General features: G+C 48.3%; 1 protein-coding gene across 3 annotated transcripts in view; it reads right to left on the reverse strand.

The window, feature by feature from the left end:
• Window positions 1-1,693: 1,693 nt before the first annotated feature.
• GAB2 (GRB2 associated binding protein 2) overlaps window positions 1,694-20,013 on the reverse strand; it is a 77,775-nt gene continuing 59,455 nt past the window's right edge. The window contains exons 3-10 of one of the 3 annotated variants that reach the window (XM_040057188.2): window positions 18,842-19,082; window positions 15,585-16,171; window positions 14,434-14,528; window positions 13,427-13,706; window positions 12,336-12,426; window positions 10,933-11,035; window positions 9,952-10,077; window positions 1,694-8,387 (exon numbers count right to left, since the gene is read on the reverse strand). In XM_040057188.2, coding sequence (XP_039913122.1) covers window positions 8,244-8,387; window positions 9,952-10,077; window positions 10,933-11,035; window positions 12,336-12,426; window positions 13,427-13,706; window positions 14,434-14,528; window positions 15,585-16,171; window positions 18,842-19,082 — 1,667 coding nt within the window. In that variant the 3' untranslated portion in view covers window positions 1,694-8,243. Of the gene's footprint in view, window positions 8,388-9,951; window positions 10,078-10,932; window positions 11,036-12,335; window positions 12,427-13,426; window positions 13,710-14,433; window positions 14,529-15,584; window positions 16,172-18,841; window positions 19,083-20,013 lie in introns of all 3 variants that reach the window. The other 2 variants (XM_040057187.2, XR_005699698.1) reach the window with 2 other exon arrangements.

The raw sequence follows: 20,013 nt of genomic DNA on the forward strand, positions 1-20,013 counted from the left end.
GGACATGGGGACAGTCCTGCATAGTGACAGCTTAGAAGAGGGGATCAGGCAGAGGAGAAATGGGAAACTCATTGCAGAGCTGTGTGCCCTCCAGAAGATCACAATGGAGCCTTGTAGATGAGCAGTGGAGTGTGTTTATAGTTTTCAAGTCGGGTGCTGAGAGGAAATAAATGAAGACCCAAAGCTGAAGTGCCACAGAAAGTACAGTGTTTCCTGGTTTTATTACTAGACTTCTATTTATTTCCCGTTCAAAGAGGTTGCCAGAAGTTTTCCTGTTGCTGTCATGCTAGCTCCTTTCTTTAATCTGGAGTATCACCTGTTATAATTTTCTATGCTGTTTGCTTTAAGGTGGTTTTATAGGAGATTGTCTTTAACTTGGTGAGATCATAAACTAAGTAATGAAGGCAGATAGTCAAACCAACATGGAAAATGGAGAGGCTGTATCATAGCTAAGCTCTTTCCTGAATATATCTTGTTTTTTTCCCCAAGGTTTTCTGAGATGAGCAGAGGCAAACAGCATGCAGTTCTCAGCATGGATGTCAGCCTGGAGAGTGTCAGTGGTGTCATGAGGTTGACTGGTTTAGCCTTTCTTAATTTCCTCTAATTATTAACGTTGGACTTCCCTTTTGGACTCAGCCAATCCTACTACATCTTTGAAGAAGATATTCAATAGTATTGGTCCCAGTACAGATTTTTGAGGAACACTACTCACTGCTGGTTTGGATACTGAGTCATTGACTATGGCTCTTGGCGGCCATCCAACCAATTCCTTATTCATCTAATGGTCCATCCATCCGTCAAACTCTTCAATTAAGAGCTAAGAATGTTATAAGGGACCATATTAAAGGCCTTACAGAAGTCTAGTCTGGTATGGTGTATTACTATCTATGCTGCACAAATTATAGTGTATGCTATATCGATACTGGTGTTAGTAATGCCAGTCATTTTTGCATATGGCATATTGATAAAGCATATGCGATATGTGATAGTATGGCTCGTTTTGTCTGTCACAAGTGCCTCATGGTCAAGGAGAGCCCATAGGGGAGTCCTCAGCTCTTGGCTTGAGATTTCACGTGTGCCGCAGATGTGAGATGATGCTACTCTTGTCTAAAAGAAATGTCAGAGGAGCTCTGCTTGGGCAGGTGTCTTTTCCCAGTTGTCTTTTTCTTTTTCTTTTTCTTTTTTTTTTTTTCTTAAAGGAAGTCTTAAAGGAAGGATTGAACTTTTAACTCTGCAGAAAAAGACTTGTCCTTTTACTGAGGTTCTCTGGGTGATTTCGTGTGCTGGGCTGGGGCTCACAGGTGCTGAGCTGCTGATGGGTGACGAAGGCAGCATTTGTCCTCACACTGCACACAACAGAGCAGATACACACTATGAAATGCAATTTAGCACGTTAAAAATACATGGCTTGGCTTCTGGTATCGGGAAAAACCCTAGCTACATCCTAAAGGCCCTCATTACCCATACAGAACTCTTGAATCTGTAGGAGACACTTGGCAACATGCTGAGAAGATGCTCTGAAAGCTTTAAAGGTGCTGCATAATCAAACTTGATCCACTTACTAGTTTCCCCTTTCCTTTTCTGCTCTGAATCCATGCTGGGAATCACCAGGGAGAGATGTCTTTTTATTATCATTCTTTTATTTTCCTGTTGCTTTTCTGTTGCATATACAGTACTTAAAAATGAGATCACCTTCACGTCAGGCATGTACCATGTTTATTAACAGCAAAAAAAGTATTATCTAGGCTTCACTCAAGACAAATTTACAGGATAAATAATTGTTTCAAATTACTTAAAAAAAGAAACAAACCAAACAAACAACAACCCCCCAAAGAATAAATTAATAACTTAAGTGATTAGCTGTCCACAGTGATTTGAAAACTTAATAACCATTCAAACAGTGACACCACAAGAAGACACATACTGTACAGTTTGCCACAGATTACTCTTGTCCTTCCTTCTACAAATGGGAATCAAAAAATTAAAAATACTCCTCTTTAAGAACAGTCATAGGCTTTAAAACACACAAAACATCCCTGCGAATTGGCTGCTGGTGCAACAGCTTCACAGCCAGGGCTCCAACCCCTCCTCGCAGCAGGTTAAGAAACAAATGGAGAAAACTACCCTAATTTGACTGGGTCTGTTCCCACACAACGGTGCCCAAAGTCAGTGGGGACACACTGACTTTGCTGAGGGCTGGGTGGGATATAACTACTCTAAAGGTTTGGTCCTAACCCTACGGGATTCATCAACAGGCTCCCCATGGAGCCCAGGGTCCTGCTCCCTTCCCTTCCCTGCAACGTGGTTCAACCACCAGGTCCAAACTGCTCTCAAAAAACCAATGGTTATTTTCAGGGTCAGTGTGGCAGCAGATTGCTGAAAACTGTGCAAATGTCATTTCCCCCACCCCCCTCACTCAGAAGAAAATCCTGCCAAGTTTTTTTTCACCTTGGTAATTAAGGATGAAGGGGTTTTTAATGAGTTTTGCAGAGCGGGATGTGTCAGTGCCGTGTATGATGCTGGGCATGACAACGGGGTAGCACCACATGCTGCCCAGCCATTGCCTGCAGACTCAAAACAGCTCTTTGCATTACTAGATGTCAATTAATTACACCTCATGACACATCTGTGAGGTGGGGAAATAAGTCTTAAAAACCTTCATTTTACAAGCCGGAGAAAAAGCAGGATACAGAGTTCACAGGAACCCTCTCGTCCCACATGAAGATAGAGTGTGGTGTCACCCAGAGAACAGCAATAAAAATGATGGTTTCTTATCTCCTGGTCTTGGGACAAACCTCTCCCATATGGTCTACCCACTGGCCTACAAACGTACCCGTTACATGTTAGCAATGGGATACATCAAAAATTAAGAGCCTGCTGATTGGGAGCAAGTCAATTGAGAAGCTTTTTTAGCTAAAGAGATGGAGCCATGTGGCTCAGCTTCTGTTTCAGACATTACTGGCTGGTGTTAAAATTTGAACACCACGTGCCAGGACCAGCTGGCCGTGGGCTGGAAGGGGACAGCTGTATTGTGACACCTTGCTACATATCAACTTTTCTCAAGAGTAGACACTAAATCAACAGTACAACACTCGGAGTTGTGCACAAGGAGATAAAACTGTGACTACGATGATGAGACACCAAGGACAGGCTGATAGAGGGATGAACTGCTCCAGGCCAATCATGATCAAAAAGTGCACATCTTGACCTCCAAGAGCCTCATTAACAGCTGCAAGATCATTGTGTACATGTGGGAAGGTTGGGCAGAGAAAAGAGGCACTCAGACTCACCAGGGGCCCTAAATTGGTTTACTGGCCCTTGTGATGTGATGCTGGACTGGTATTTGATGCTAGACTGGTCCCTCTCATTTTCTTGATGGCTCTTTGATGGCCATGCGTATCCCCTGGCTGGTGCCAGGGTTAGACTTTGCTCTTCCCCCTTCTCCATAATCACAGCTCCACTGTGTCCAGCTCTTCTACACAGCATCCCTCCAATGGGACATAGAGTGTGGGTGCCAGCTTTTACATGGAATGGAACTTTTACATCACCAGGTTAGAAAACACCAACACAATCCAAGCACGAACTTGAGAAAACCATCCTTTTGCTTGCCTCCTACGCCAGAAAGACCAGACAAGACCTGGGAACTATTTTAACATCTTCGTAAGACCTGGACACAGCTGTACCCCCCTCCCCACCCAAGGAGTTATGGTCATTGAACAGCCAAAACAAGCCAACTCTTCCTGGTATGCCAGGGTGTGGAGGTGGTATGGGTTTGTTGAGAGCTCTGGATCTAGCCTGGCAAATTTACAGGCTGAAGCTGTCTCCCAGTTGCTAGAACTGCGTGTCCATGTCCTGGATGACTGGGCCAGCCAGCCCTCTCCCAAGTGCAAGGGATGGCCCAGTGTGTATTAAGTCATCTCACTAGCAAGTATGGCCTTAGGGGTTGAGCTGTGTGCCTTGCCACTTGGCTTCATGGCCAGAAAAGTGGCCCTTTTTGGATGTTACAGGGCTCTAAACAACCTCTTGGGCCCCTTCCCTCACACAGAGGAGTCTCCATGCATCCCCGGCAGCACAGGGTCTCAGTGTGGAAGAGATGCTCCAAGCAGGGTCAACTATGGGGTTATCCTAGGTCTTGAAAAGCCCCAAGGGTGAGGATGACACCTCAAGGGACAACCCTGTGAAACCATGGCACTGCTACCCCATGAACAGCTCAAGGGAGCCTCTCAGCAAGGTGTCTCCCAGCACGTCCTGGTCCCCACACATTTCTCATAGGGTTTCTCCTGCCCAGCTCAGAGCTGGGTGAATGGACCAAGCACCCCTGAATGCCAGAGCAGGCTGACCCCCCTGAGAGTGAAATGCCCAAGAGTGGTAGGAGCTCCCCTCCCACCAGTGCATGGCTTTTACTGAGCATTCCACAACCCTCAAATCTCCACATATCTGACTCAAGACTCAGGCCAAAGGAGCACATGATGAGGACCAAGACCCAAACCTTACTGGCAAACTCCCCTGCCTTCTCTCATCCTAATTTCATGTTCTCTCATATCTTGCCCTTGCCAGTGGCTGCTGGCCCAGAGATAAAATCCATCCCAGTTAACTCCCAGACAAGCCAAGCCTTCCCTACCTTTTGTTTCTGATTCTGCATTTGGCCTGGTCTGCCAGACTCTCAGCTTTGCCCTGGCACAGTCTGCGCTCACGCATTATTTTCTTTCACCAGCTTGAGACTAAGCCTAAGCCTGGCATCCACTTAGAGCTGGAAATGTATTTCCCACTGAACACTCAAATGCCAGTTCAGAGCAAGTCAGCACCAAGGCAGCTCACACATCTCACCAGAAAGAGGAATGGTGAGCAGCAGTTGCACACTCACAGCCAGGGATACACACTCTTGGAGACCTTTGCCTTTAAAACCACCTGCTTAGTCATTTTCAAGCTTGGGGAAAGCTTTGAGCCATGGACCAGTGCTTAATAAAACTAAATATTGAGGTAATGATGCTTGTCCCACAGACAACCCTCCCCCATGAGAACACACACATGCAAGCACATCCCTTTTCTAAATGTAACCACAGAGCTATAGAGCAGGCTCTGACATGGAGGCTCAAGCCAGTTTAATTTCAATTAAAATGAATAATTCGCAATGTTCTCAGTTTCCTTAAATACCTATTTCTAACAAAGGAGCCTGTCATACTTGAGAATCCAAGTATAAAGTGGATGTGATAAACTCAGTGCCTTCAGGACACAGTTCTTGGCAGTCTGTGTAATTAAAGCAGCTGCTTTTCAATATGGTTTAAGACTAAATACTGCGCAAACATTAATCACCAGGGACTGCTGTAATCAGCTCGGCAATCATCATCGGGTGACTATTTCCACTGAAGCCATTGATTACTTACTGCTTTTAGGAGGGGTTGGTACAGTCATGTCTACATGGCACAGAGTCTGTGGGCTTCTGCTTAGTTTGGTGGTGCTGTCTGCTTGGTGCTTTGCAGGGGAGAAGAGAGAGGAACGTGTCTGTTTCAGTGAAAACACAGACGTCACTGCAAAGCAGAGAGGGGCCAGCAACCAGCAGTTGTTAAGTAGCTACTTCTGGGCTGTTTTGGTCTGCCAAATGCAATGGACCGGTTACTGGGGATACTCATGAGAACAAATTATCAAAACACAGTGTCTGAGCCTGGGAAAAGAGCTATCCCATGCCAATGGCTGCCCCATGAACAAAGACATTTGTGAAATGTGAGAAAAAGGATTAGTTTCTCCAGTACCACAAAAGGCTTTTCCAGCCCTAATTAATGCCTTGGATTAAACGTGGGAGTGGGCACTGGATGAACCTAGTCCCAGTGCAGAAGCACAGGGCACCCAGTCAGCAAATTGCATTCAAACCCACTGTGTTCTCTCTCGTGCCACTAAAGCTAACAGCTTAGAAGAAGAAATAGGAAAAGATCAGCTTCCCAGTCGAGTGACATTCTTTTTTGGTGGGGCCAGGGAGCTCTCTCCCAGATGGGTGAATGCACACTTCAGTGGGCTCTGGATCAGGCCCAATGTTTAGTCTCCACAGAGATGCAGAGATGAAAGGGGCAATAGAAATATGAAATATTGCATTCTAGTCTTCATTTCGTCATCTCACCAGGCAAGTGTGTGAGCCCCCACCAGGGGGCAATGGCCCTTGCAGGCTGTGACACCCCCTGACCTTCAAAAAGCCTCTGACTGTGTTGTATCTCCCCTTTTTGGACTTTGGGTTCTTTTTCTCTTCTAGTAATTATTATTTTTAGCATAAAAATTAGGATATTTGCTTCACTGTTTCTTTAAAAGTCCAACACTTCAATGTCTTAACAGGGTTGTCAGAGCTTTTCCATTAACATCCTTCCCTTTCATGGCAAGCAAGAAGAAAATACAAAATGGTATTGGAAGTTCAAGACATTTTACCAGCACACAGCAGCACACAGCCCTTAAGGGATTGGTATCCCATCCCCATGTGGGTCACGTCAGGCCCCTTCCAAGCTCAGCCCAAGATTAAGCAGATGTGTTAATGCTTAAGCATTAATAATCAATAAAACTTGGTGGTGTTGGTGGAACACAGAGCCCACGGCACTGGGAGGGGTTCAGCTTGCAGAAAGAATAGCTCCAGCTCTTTAATAAATATTATTACCTAATCTTTCTAACGTCTCCTTCATTTGGCTCTTGGTTTGCGGTCAGCTTGTTTATTCGTGTCAGCGCTTGCTGTCTGGCAATCAGGCTGCTCCATGGCAATCATTAGTTCTTCCTGTTTTCATGAGATCATGAATTATTATCTCTGCATTAAACTGTCTAGTCCTTCTCTTCCCTCTGTGCTCAGCAGCTGCCTGGCGAGCGATCCCAAAGCCTGGATGTGTTAAGGATGCTGGCAAGGGACAACAGCAGACTCCCACCCGTAATTTGAGGCTAGGGTCATTAATGTCAGCAAGCCCCACTTTTGTGTTGAAGAAACATTGCTGAAGATGAGGGGGAAACAGCTCAGCCTTTTGCACCCTCCACAAACTAACCACAATGCTATGTTAAAGCTCATACTGAAATGCCCTGCCCTGATTCTCCTAACCAGCCTCTTCCCAAGCCTGTGACCTCACCGTCAACCAACATTTCAATTACTCTTCTTCTTTCTTCCAAGAAACTTTCCACCAGACCTCCTCACCTGGGACCAACCTCTGCAGTACAGCACCTGCCTTCTCCCAGTCCTCGCAGCAGCCTTCCACTCCCTTCTTGTCACTCATCCTTATGCCAGTCCACACACACAGGGTCTCCAGAGCCTCCCTGCCCCCCTCATACTCAACCACAGAGCTTCTCAAGACGGCCATGATGTAGGACTCTCACTCTATGGGTTTCTTTTGGTGCCACAAAAGGCAAATTTTGTTTTTTAGGGTCAGGTTCACAGGAACTGGTTTCAGACAGGCAGTGGGTCAGTGCTTAAATTCTACCTTCCAAAGCCAATCCCTCCAGCCCCTTCCAAAGCCAATCTCTCCAGTCCACTGACTTTGAGAGATGATGGAGAATACCGACAGAAGACACCCCAACAAACTCGTGTGAGCATGTGCTGGCACATATGTGTGTGCTCTATGGGGCAAGTCCCGGGTTCCTAAGTCAGCTCAGTGTGATGGTGTGGATGCTTGTCAAGCTCCTGAAGGTCAACAACCCCAGCCAAAACCTTGGGGGCTGTCCAACCAGGAGGAGAACAGCCCTCAGAGGTTTTGAGCGTATTATTTACAAGACAGGACAACGAAAGTGATTTCAAAAGCAATGGTCCTTGCTCAGTTTTGGGACTGGGAGGTGGCGGAGGACAGCCATAAGGACTGGAGAATCAGAGCTGGGGAATGATAACCTAGGGGAGATGCTGCAAACCTGTGTGGCGTGGTTCAGGGTGCGATCTGGAAGAAGACGGGGAGAGATGATGCAGTGTTAGCACATACAAGGTGGCTTTAATAGCTGTAAGGAAAAGGTGTGCAGGGTGAAACCTGGTATTGCTAAGTCAAAGTTCCTGGATAGTGCATCCAGCAGCTAAAGCACAAACCTAGCCACCGAACATAGTTGGTCTTTATCACTGGCAAACAGTATCCGCCAAGTCTTCCCCTGAAATTAAGTTTTAAGAGAAAAAAAACCCATGACACCCCCCTCCCCTGCACAGACAAATCTTAGAAATCCAGCCCAAGTGGATCTGGCAGCCCAGCGGGGCCGCGGCTGGGGAAAACCCACAGGACGTTTGCCTGTTTGGCTGCCTGCCGCAGGCACTACTGCTTCGCGCTCTTGGCAGGCTCCGAGGACTGCCGCACATCAGTCCACTCCTGCATGGTGCTCTGCAGCGCCTGCGTCTTCTCCTTGTCCACTTGCACGTAATCAACCTTCTCATCTGAGGCGACCGACGAGGTGGAGGGCTGTGGGGAGGAGAAACAGGGCACCGTCTGGTCACTCATCAGCTCCCTGCTCTTCCCTCTCACTATCTGCAGCACAAGTCCACCAGCACCATCCCTGCTTTTCTTGAAGACTCCACAGCTCATCACCTTCCCTCTAACTTCCCAAAGACACTTGGATGAAGGATTTCAATCTCCTCTGCCTCTGCAGTGCAGTGGGAGGGTAGAAAACAGCATGTGGGTCTCTACCTTCTCACCGACTTTGGAACATGGATCTTTGGTTGTAACTGTGTTCACCAACTGCCGATTTTGTGAGATCACCCTTGCATCTTGCTCATTTTCCTGTAAAGAACTCCAGAACTCTTAAGAGATACACGTAAAAATACCAGCTCCATACCTTTGGCTGTGCTGACTCTACCCACCTACGGCACTGGCTCATTTTCATCCCCAAAACAACAAATATGTTTGCAGAGTCACCCAAGAGATGTGTTGAGAACAAGGAGATACATTTTACCATAGCTTCTGGAGTCCTGGAGTTATTTCTTACTCTACAAGCATTTCAGAGGACCTCCATCTGCTTGTAACTGGAGCCAGACAATGCTTTTTAGTGGTCTAAAATTACTTTTCCAGAATGGGATATAATTTAAATGGGTGATACTTGCAGAAATATTGCTGGGCAGAAAGAAACCATCAAGGGACAACTGTCAAATAATAAAAGGACCTAACCAGTGGGATGCTTTGCCTAGGAAACAAGGTGGTGTTTGACAAAGTGAGGCCAACTCACAAGGTGTTGCCACAAAAGTTTATACAACTCCTGTCTTTCACCTTTCAGGTGCAAAATCCAAGTCTGGTCTTGGAGGACCGGCTGTTTTGAAGGAGATAAAAAACAATCCTGTTACTTCTTGGGATACCTCCTGACAGCTTTTAATATAGTCTCCAGCTGAATCTGTGGTCTCAGCAGCATCCCTGAACCCTGCACATCCATGCTTCTGCTTTGCACTTCCAGCAAAGCTGCAGACATGCAAGAGAGACTGAGTTTGACCTCGAGTAAATATAGCAGTGGGTCACAGAATGATTTGTGTTGGAATGGACCTTAAAGATCATCTCATTTCAACCATGGTATAAGCAGAAACACCTTCCAGTAGACCAGGTTGCTCTAAGCCCCATCCAGCCTGGCCTTGAAGATTTCCAGGGATCTGGCCACCAAAGTTTCTTTGGGCAGTCTGTTCAAGTGCCTTACTACCCTCACAGTAAAGAATTTCTTGCTAATATCTAATCTAAACCCATCCTCTGACAGTTTGAAGCTATTACCCTTTGCAGTGTCACTCTATGCCCTTGTCAAAAGTCCCTCTCCAGCTCTCTTGTAGTCCCTTTAGGCTCTGGAAGGTGCTCTAAGGTTTCCCTGGAGCCTCTTCCTCTCCAGGCTGAACAATCCCACCCGTCTCAGCCTGTGTCCACAGTTAGAGGTGCTCCAGCCCTCTGAGCATCAGAGATTCTTGAGACCACAGTCTGGGGCTTTGGACCACACTATTACCAATATGCATAGAATCCCTTAAAAATAATCAGAAGTTTATAAAATCCCCCATACCTTCCTGTGTGGCCCTGGTGAGCTTGGCTGGAAGTCCAGGGCCAGGTAATCCACACTCCCCGAACTCTTTTTAGGCGCTGGGCTGTTGGTACCACTAGGAACAGGAGAAGCAGAAATGGGGTTTTGCTAATGCAGGGAAGAGACAGGAGAGATAATGAGGATTAAAATGGGAAGGAAGAAAGAAAAAAGGAAATTAACACAAATACGGAAATGAAACACGTTGGAGGCACCTTTAAAAGAGCCAGGGTATTTGCTCACATGCCTCTGGGACAGGGATGTGCAAGAACTGCTGGGATATTATAAATGTTGTATATTGTGCTAACAAATATTGCAAGCTCGTGCTCTTGATTTCATGCTTCAGATCAGCTCTGCTGCCTTTGTGCTGATTTTATTCACATGCCTGACAGCAGACGTGGGCTTTAGCATGTCTCAGGAACCACACCTCAGAGAGGCCAGGCCAGCTCTGGGATCTTTGCTAATCACAACCATACTACACAGAGCACAGATTTCCTCTTCCCCATTAGTTACATAGCCTCAAAAATATGCTTCAAGTCAGTAGTTTCACCAAGAGAGACAAAATCCCCTCCCTGTAAGCAGTGCCACTCCCTGCTGCTGCTCTGATAGCCCCTGCTCCCACAGAAACATGATGTCAGCAGCTATTAGGGAAAAAAAAAAATCGAAAATAAAGAGCAACTTTAATTAGGAAAATACACCCTGACAGTCTGTATAAATTTTTATCCCTTAATTCCTGGCAAAGTAGGCGATACATTTCTGCTCTCGCACACACTGAAAACTCCAAAGAGACATGTAGTTTTCAGAAGGAAACACCCTGTTTTGTGCATTTAGGGGTGCACATAAGGATGTACTCCACAAAGTACTATCTCATGACTACTTCCATGTCATGAGCTAGGAATGCATCTGCAGAGCTGGGGAGAGTACATGTCCTGCCAGAACCATCTGCCTTAGCTGTGGGGCTCTTACCATGGCCACGTAGTTCTCCTCGCTGTCTCCCGAGTCAGTGCTGGTGATGCTCTGGGAGGAGACAGGGCGACAGTACTGCAGAGAGCCGGCGTTGAAAGTCTGGCTGCAAGGACAAGGGTTGATGTGTTATTGATGGCTGCAGCTCCTGCTTGTCCTCTGCCAAGGAGGGATGGAAGAGGGCAGCTCCTGATGCCTGCAACCACCAGCATGATCCAATATGGGCAAGAAGAAGAGCTGGTGGCATTGAGGTTCTCCAGCCTGCCCTTTCCATGGGTCAGAAATCCCTGCGTTTGGTCTCCTCAATTTTTTCTTTCCAGATTTTTTTAGTAACACCTTGCTTGCTCTGTACCCGTAACTTTCCTGCTCTCACCTACACAAATCAGATTCCACAAACCCTTTCATCTCACAGGAAACATTTAATGGTGGAGGATGGAGGGGCAGCCTCGGTGAAGCCTCTCACCTCCAGACCCACCACAGCTACGGGATTTGTTTACCACAGAGGCCCCATCCAAATTTTTTGCCGGAAAACAAATCCCCTGAGGAATTGTCTCGCTTTCAATTGGCCAAATCTAATTATACCAAACAAAATAATGAAATCAGCTTCTGTCATTAAAGCGCGTGCCTCAAAAAGCTATTCGTTGTCTTTCAGTAAAGCAGGGTCATATGATTAGCTGATAGGGGAAAAATCCATTAGCTTCTCCAGGGTCAGACCTCTTGTCAATCAAACCCTACTCACTGCTTCCCAGCGCGGTGATTTCAGCACACAGCGCTCATGCCCTGCAGTCAGTCTCCACACAATCCAATTTATTAGAGGAGTCAAAGCAGCCAAGCTCTGCTTCTGCCTTTTACAGGACAACAGCAGACCATGAATTAGTAGCAGAGCTGGAATTGTGCGAATCCTGTTATTTTTGGCTGACAGATACAGCTCTGAAGTGCTTTGGTTTAATTTTTCAGACTTCCTTCAGGCTAAGCTTTGCTTTCAAGGCAATCAAAACACGGCTTGGTCAACCCCCAAGAGTCACCCTGTGCTTTCAGACGATGATGGGGTTTTGGGGGTAATAGCGTGGATGTGAAATCATGCCCCCCACACAGCATGGCTGAGTTGGTCTGGCTCAGCTGCATCACGAACCGTGGTGGACCACAGGTCCCAGGTCACCTCTCCAGTAGCTGGCAGATCCCAGAAACAGGAAATGTCTTCAAGGGATCTTAATTAGCTTGTTAGCCACATGCTGGGCTTTCATGTGAAATCCCAACCTAAATGAATTAATCTTCCTGCCACCAGCTGTGATGTGGGGAATGTTTAATCCCCAGTAGAGGATGGCTACACCTAGACACCAGTGAGAATGAGACCAGAGAGCTGCTGTTGGAGCAAAGCAAGAATTCATCCCCCAGCCATTACTCACGTTGGCCTGGACCAGGATTTTGTGATAGGCGACTTGAAGGGAAGCTCATCGATGACAGTGTTGTTCCTCAGGTCCAGTGGTGATGGCTTTGCTGGGGAGGGGAAAAAGCTTCTATTCAGAGGCAGCATGTTCCTACAATTCGGCATTCATGACTGGCATGAGAGCATCTCCAACAGACGGTTGATCACTTCCCATTCTACTGATCAACCCCCCAGCCCTCCCTGCTGATGACAGATACTCCAAACAAAAACCCCTGTGCTCATTTACGCCAGAACTGGGAGAAAACAGCAAATTTCCCCCTCTGCTCCACAGACCCAAAGTGGATGGGTGGTCCCAAAAGGGGAATGTGCCTTCCAGGGAATGGAGATCTGCTAAAAATGCCCAAACCCCAAAACCATTCATTAGAGATCTGTGGTAACTAATGCATTAGATGGGGGCAAGACCAGCTTCTGCCAGGCCTGAACTGCCTCTGTGTGGAGTGTTTTCCCATAGGGAATGGAAAAGGACATCTCCAGGGTAGCGTAGAAGCTCTTCTCATCATGGATGGTTCATTAGGTGGAAGAATGCTACGCTGCAACCCCAGCCATTGAACAGGGGGTTAGGTTCATGGGGTTAGGTGCTGACACCCTAGAGATGGGAGCCCTCCTCCTCAGGATCTCCTTGGCCACCTGTCAGACAATGGATTAGGGAGATTTGGAGACTGTCAGCAAAGCCCTGAAGGAAGAACTGCCTGGAACCAGCAGTAGGAAACTGCAGGAAAAATTTGTATCATCTGAATACAACATTGAGATTTTGGATTGGAGCACAGGAAGAGGCGCAGAACAAGGGAGTGAAATCCTGCCTGTGACATGCATCTCCTGTAAAGGCCTGGAAGGGTTTGAGATGGACTGTTCAAGCACCACAGAAGTTATATCTGCACTACAGAGCTCCTGAAAGAGGAAGGGCATAGGGGAAATCTGAAGGTCTGACTGTACTGGCAGTAGCAAAGTGCACCCCACCTAGGACTGGACAAAACTCCACAGATGTATTCCGAAGCACGAAGAGAACAGAAGGATTCCTGGAAAAATCTGTGCACAACCGACCGTCCTTACCTTTCCGGTCGGGTTTGAGGTTGCGGTTGACTGGTGGGGGCTGGATTTCACTCAGCCGTCTGTGGCACTGGGCCACGGCTCCTCCTTTATGCACGGGAAGGGTGGCTGAGGACAACCCCACCAGGTCAAAGTGATGCGGCCCAGGGCTCATGGGGATGTAGAGATTTTGGGCATTGTCGTTGGCTTTCTCAGCGTGGATCAGGGGCGAGGAACCAGGGTTCATGGGGACGTAGTTGTCCTCGGAGTCAGTGCTGTGAGAGCGGGCCACCGCTGCCTTGGCCTGCTGGGGGACAAGTGGGAGGATGTGCTGTGAGCATCAGGCACTGCTCAACCCCATCCACTACAAACCCTCCATTTCATCATAACCAAACACCATCTGAGGGGAGACTCACTCTAAAATCTAAGCACAGAGGGAAGGAACGATCTGTCTCCTCCTTGGCCATCAGTTTGCACTGTGAAGGTTAACTCCTCTGTTTCTAAGACATTGCAACATCCTGAGTTTTCAGAAAGGTCTTCATCAACCAGACCTGAGCATCTTCTCATGATCAGAGTGAGCCGGAGAAGCATGCTTAACCTGGAAAGTCTTTCTTCCCTAGGTTCTGTCCATGACTAAAATGCAATATGAAAGGCTGCTTTAATGTTATTTCCAGCTCAGGAAATCTTAGAAAGTGCACAAAAGAGGCTGTTCTGGCAACATGTCAAAGTTTAGCTCAGTGGCATCCCAGGCTTTCAGGAAGAAACTACTTGGGTGTCTTTTCTGGGGCCAAAGCTGCAGGCAGATAACGCTGTGGGGAAGCAAAGCTCTGCACATGAGCCTGGGATAGGTGGTTACCACTCCACCTGTCCTCTGCAGGTCACCACGGTTCTAACTGAAACCAGTAACAGACCCCTTCTTGACTTAGCTCTGCAGGACCGGGCTGTGACGGACACTTGGAACCAAGGTGTCTCTGAATCTGTAAGGTGCAAGTGGTGCCTGCAGTGTGGTGCCCACACCAAGGCCAACTCACCAGGTAGGAGTTGTAGCCATCGTTCATGGACTCGACTGACTGCACAGCGCCGCCGCCCCCGTGCTGGGGGTACTCATACGTCTCACAAGAAGAAGCTGCAACACAACCACAAATGCACGTGTCCCACCACAACTGCTAATAAAAAGGAGTCCCTGAAAACAAAATCCAGACACTGGTAGGGCAGTATCTGCTCTTGTTCTTTGAGATACTGATGAGAAGATACGGTCTTTAGCTTGCCACAGACTCTCTGCTATGCTCCCTCCCAATTAGCATCTCTCTGATGCATCAGCACAATTGCACAATTTGCTGTACAGACCTAACCCTGCTCTGCCCAAGTGCTGCAAAATCCCAGGGGTAAAGGTGTCAGATAAGGCAGATCATGGTGACAAAACAGGGTTAAGGGGGAGCTCAGTTACAGCTTGCTCAGTAAATGTAAAGGCTGGCAGCCTCCAGTAAGGGAAGGATGGGTGCTAAGCTTTCAGACCAGTCTGTTTACTGCTGAGCATAGATCTGATCTCAGCCTTAGTGTGGGCATTTAGGTAGGAGGAGATGGAAGAAGCATTTCATAGAGCTGTGCGTAGAATTTACAGGGTATTTTCTCTTCAGCCACCACTTCTAAGCTACTTTGCAACCATCTCATCTTAGGCACAAGGTCAGGAAGGGGCATGTAGACCTGTGGCCCACCCATGGCCAATGGCAATCGTGGCTCTGCTGTACCTGGGGATGTTGGGTTTTGGAAATATGCAAAACCAAGGTTTTGCTCACCTGCCTTGGTGAGCAAAACCAAGGCAACTCCAGGCTGAAGTATGTTCTGATAAGTCTGGTTACGAATTGAAGGTAAACTAAAAATGTCTGAAATCACAAAATTCTGGTGAAGGGCTGCATGAACAAGCATGTTTGGGGTTTTGGTTCATGGTAAAACACAGCCAAAGCCAGCTGACAAGCTCTGGTGGGCAGAAGTCTACAGATGTCTCTCCATGCCTGCTGAATAGAAAAAGAGGGCCAGATCCTGGCTGGGGAGAGCTTCTCTGCGTTCAACCCCCTGGCTGATGCCACCTGCACCCCAGCCCTACCACAACCCAGTGGGACTGAACCTCCCAAGGCTGCTGGATAGCACAAAGCCACTCCCAGGTCCCCACTCCCAAATTCACCTCGGTGCAGTCTGCTGTTCTCCACCGCTGGCAGCGTGTTTCTCCGGGGAATGGTGGCTGCCATGGGGGTGAGACCTACATTTTCACCAGGCTGGGGCCGCTGGGGTGGACTGCCCCAGCGTGGCTCTGTCTGCCCAGGTTTCGGGGGCCGTGGGGGTGGTGCAGCGGGTGAGTCGCTGGCGGCCACAGCCAGAGCATTGTGGTTCTTGTCCAGTGTAAATGTCCTGGGGATCTGGTAGATGGAGAGTGGGGTGGCAGGGATGTCATAGGAGTCCGTGGAGAGCTCCCCAAACTCCTTGCATAGGGTGTTGTTGGGAGTCTTGTAGGTGTAGACCTCCTCATTATCAGTTTCGGAGCTGGTGAGGCTCGACTTGTGGTGGGTGTAGGAACCAAAGGAGCGCGGGAGGTCGTAGGCACTGTCCCTGAACTCCGAGTTGTGCCGGCTGGGTTTTGGCAGGCTGTAAAAGCCGTGCAGCTGCCCACCAACGCCGTTCATGCAGTGGCCATTGCCCTGCGAGAGCTTCTGGACCGCCGTGTCGCTCCGCATGAAGAAGGCAGACCTCGTGGCCTGGGAGAAGCTGGCGCTCCTGCAGAGCAAGGGGAGAAAGGGGCTGAAGTTGGGGGAGAGCCGGTTCTGGGTGCAGAGAGCTCTGCTCCCTCTGTTTGTCACCTTACTGACCTGCACTGCCCAACCCCAGAGCAATGAGAACACCTCAGCCCCCTCCAAACATGCCCACAAGCCACTTAATCCTGAAGCACGGCCAAAATGCCTGTCAGAGGTGAGTGGTACATGCACCCAGCTCCGTGACAGGGCCATAGGCAAGAATGAACCTTTTGTGCAGACATAAATTGCTCCAAAAGGACAATTTTCACACCAGTTGACAACGTCCCGGGGCACAGCTGCAAAGCGCCAATCTGCCAGCATTGCCACAGTGCCTTGACCGCCCATCTGCAGTAGAGGAGGGAGACTTCATCTCACCTCTGCCTTGAAAATGTGTTTGAGAAAGCCTGAAAAAATTCCTGATGGGGATTACCTCAAAGTCTCCAGCCACATCATCATCCTGCCCTCTGGCAGGGCAAGCACTGTGGAGGTAATAGAAGTCCCCAGCTGGGAACTGGGGTTTGCAGCCCTGACATGCACAGAGGGACAAATGAACCTCAGCGCTAATTTCAGATTTGTAAAAGCCCTTGAGTCCTCCAGGGTGAGCAGGGCAGTCACTAGATCCACGTCTTGGTGATGATTCCTCGATTTACATGCAGTCATGCCTGGAGGCACTCGCCAGAACAGGGGTCGAGCATGGACATCTCAGGCCTCTAACAACTGCTGGTTAGCCACTGCTCCTCTGCTGACTCCTCTTAAGGTACTTCATCCCCTGCTTTATCCCTGCTTTATCCCTGTTTTATCCTGTACATGGGTCAGGCTTTTGAGGACCACATTATCCCAGTCAGAAAGGGCTCAGCCAGCCCCATATAAACACCCCCTCCCAGAAGAAAGTTCTGCCCTGTATCAATCATTGTGGTGAGAAGTGAAATGATTATGGGGAGAGTTGTTTCCAGTCGTGGCAAATCCCTGGGAGAGTGCCATTCCTGTGTGAATAGCTGGGAGAAGCTGGTTTACACTGCTCCGGTGTGTCTGATGCTCTGCAGGGACAACAGGGACTCTGTTTCATGGAGCCAGCACGAGATGGCGCTCAGAAATAGGGCTTATTTAGGGAAAAAGCAAGTGATGCTCTGATAAGACAAATGAATCCCTGCCACCTTTGGACCTCAGTCTACTCAGAAGTGGTTTGCGTTCTGTCAGGGTATTTTCTGTCGAGGACTTGAAACATCTCATGGGTTAATTATTCTGCCTTGCCTGCCAATTAGCTACTATTACCCTCATTTTATGGATGAGTAAAGTAAGAGCTCCAGAGCAGAAAGGGCAGGGATTCCCAGCAGTCCTGCAGACTGGCCCTATGCACTGGGCATTGATCAGATGATTATTTCTGGCCCAGTTGCAGAAGCTACCACTGGCCAGTTTGTTTCTGCTCACCAAAGCATTGCTGCTTGCTCGCTTCTCCTCCAGGTCCCAGCCCTGCTCAGGCTCTCAGAGGGTGGCTTTTAGGTATCCTCACAAGCTGGAGTGTGAGAGGACCTTTTTTTTAAAAAACACTGTTCCATTAACTCCATCTGAAGTTAATTTTTATGAGCCTTTTTCTGTTGTTGTTTTCCGAGTAGGGAAAGTCAGCTGCAGCAGGAAAGCCCAGTGGAGGCTGCAGCCTGAGCTCTGCTCTCACTCCACGCCAGCTGGGTTCCGACTCTCTCTCCCTCCCTCCCTCCTCGCCCTCTCCTGCGAGCCAAAACTCCTCACGTCAAAAAACCCTCCTCGCTATTTAAGGCAACCGGCTGGGTCTGGAGGCGGGGAGTTGTCGCTGGCTCAGAAATCCCACACTGTGCACCACCAGCTGCCACGAAGCCCAGTGAGCTCTGGAAGGGACGGACAGCAGAGTGGTGCAAACCCTGCCCATCCCTTTGTTTGTCCTTTTTCTTTAAAGGTGCGCCCTGCCTGCAGGATCACAAAGTGGTTGAGGTGGGAAAGGACCTTCAGAAGTCATCTGGTCTAAACCAGGACAATCTAGAGCTGTGGCAGGACTGTGCCCAGACAGCTTCTGAATACCTTCAAGGAGACTCCTGAACTTTTCTGGGCTACCTGTGCTAGTGTTCAGTCACACCCCCAGTGAAAAAGACGTTTCCTGATGTTCAGATGGGTTCTCCTGTGTTTCAGTTTGTGCCCATGGCCTCTGGTCCCTGGCACTGGGCATCACTGACAAGAGCCTGGCTCCGTCCCCTCTGCACCCTCCCTGCAGGGGAGATCCTTCCAAGCCTTCTCACATGCCAGTGAACAGTTCCAGCTCTCTCAGCCCTTCCATTTAAGAAAAATGTTCCAGGCCCTTCAACAACTTCATGTTCCTTTGAACCGGACCCTGCACTGACTCCAGGGATACTGCTAGTGACTGGCCTCCAACTAGACTTCATGCCACTGACCACCATCCTCTGGGTCTGGCCATTCAGCCAGTTTTTAACACCACCTGAAAAGCCAGGAGAGCCAGGAGCTTGTGAGGTCACCCTCTGACCTTGTCCTCCTCCCAACCACGACGAGATGAGACCGTCAGGACTTTCTCCGGATGGGTTTTGCAGACCTCCAAGGATGGAGGTGGGTTGAGCCGCTCACACCCAGCCCTCCCCTCAGCTGTCCCCGAGCGGGTGGGCTACAATACCTTGCGTTTTCTGACTTCCTGCTCATACACTGGTGGAGGAAAAGGTAGTCCTGGGGGGCACTGGCAGACAGGGTGCTCTGGAGGTGGCTGGCAGGCGAGTCGAAGGTGAACAGGGTGGGCTGGCTGGAGTGGGAGGGCGCTGAGGACTTGCGCTCTCGCAGCAGGTGGTGGCTGGCACCGCTGAGCTCTGCCGGGGAGGAGCGCGGGGCGTGGTTCATGGAGGCGATGCTCCTCAGGGTGTCTGTGCGGGGAAAAAACACACCTGTGAGTGCGAGACGGAGTTAACCCACATCCCATGTTCCCAGGGCTTTCCTTATGTAAACATTCTGGCATTTATGGAGGTCAGTGTGGTGTGCTAGCGGCCCCAAGTGATTCTCTCAGCTTCTCCACTCAGAGCACATATGTACCACGTGTGGAAATAAGTATTTATCATATTTTATCGTAAATAATATTTCATAATTTTATGATATTTTGTCACATGCTTAGTGGCTTGCTCGTATGTCTGCAGGATGTCAGCCTATTTCATGCGGAGCTCAGTGAGTTGTTAAAACCTGATCTAAAAGAGAGGAGCTTTCACACCACAGTGAGATGTGATTTAAGTCACCTCCATCCCTCTGCTCAAGGACATCACTGCTATCCCTTTACACTTGGGTTAACTGAGGAATAGGGTGGGAATCTGGATGGACATAATGACAGCAAAGATGAAAAATATTCTCATGTTTCCAAATTCTGTATTGATTTTGTGACCTCAAGACAGTTGCTGCTGTTTTTTGTGAATAAAAAGGGATGCATACCCAAGGCATGATTCTGTGCCCACTCCCCTGCTCAAGGAGAAACAGACTTTAAAATATTAAATTAATTTCAATGGAGAATATCCCAGAGGTCAGGAATAATCACCCAGCTATTCCAGGCCTCTCATAAGTGTGCTTCATAAATTCAAACCACGTTATGAATATTTACAGCCAAGCTGTAAATCCCCATTAAAAAAAAATCAAAACAAAACCAAAACCAAAAAAGCCAAAACACCCAGAAAACCCACAAGATGCAGAATATTTTGGAAACACTGATACATCTCTGGTTGCAGAAGAACACCCATGTACTCCTGACATGTGAAAATGGTTTGCAGAAGTCAAACTTCATACAGTAACTGTGATTTACATTTATTTGGTGCT

Source organism: Hirundo rustica, chromosome 2, assembly GCF_015227805.2.
Source record: "Hirundo rustica isolate bHirRus1 chromosome 2, bHirRus1.pri.v3, whole genome shotgun sequence".
NCBI lineage: Eukaryota > Metazoa > Chordata > Aves > Passeriformes > Hirundinidae > Hirundo > Hirundo rustica.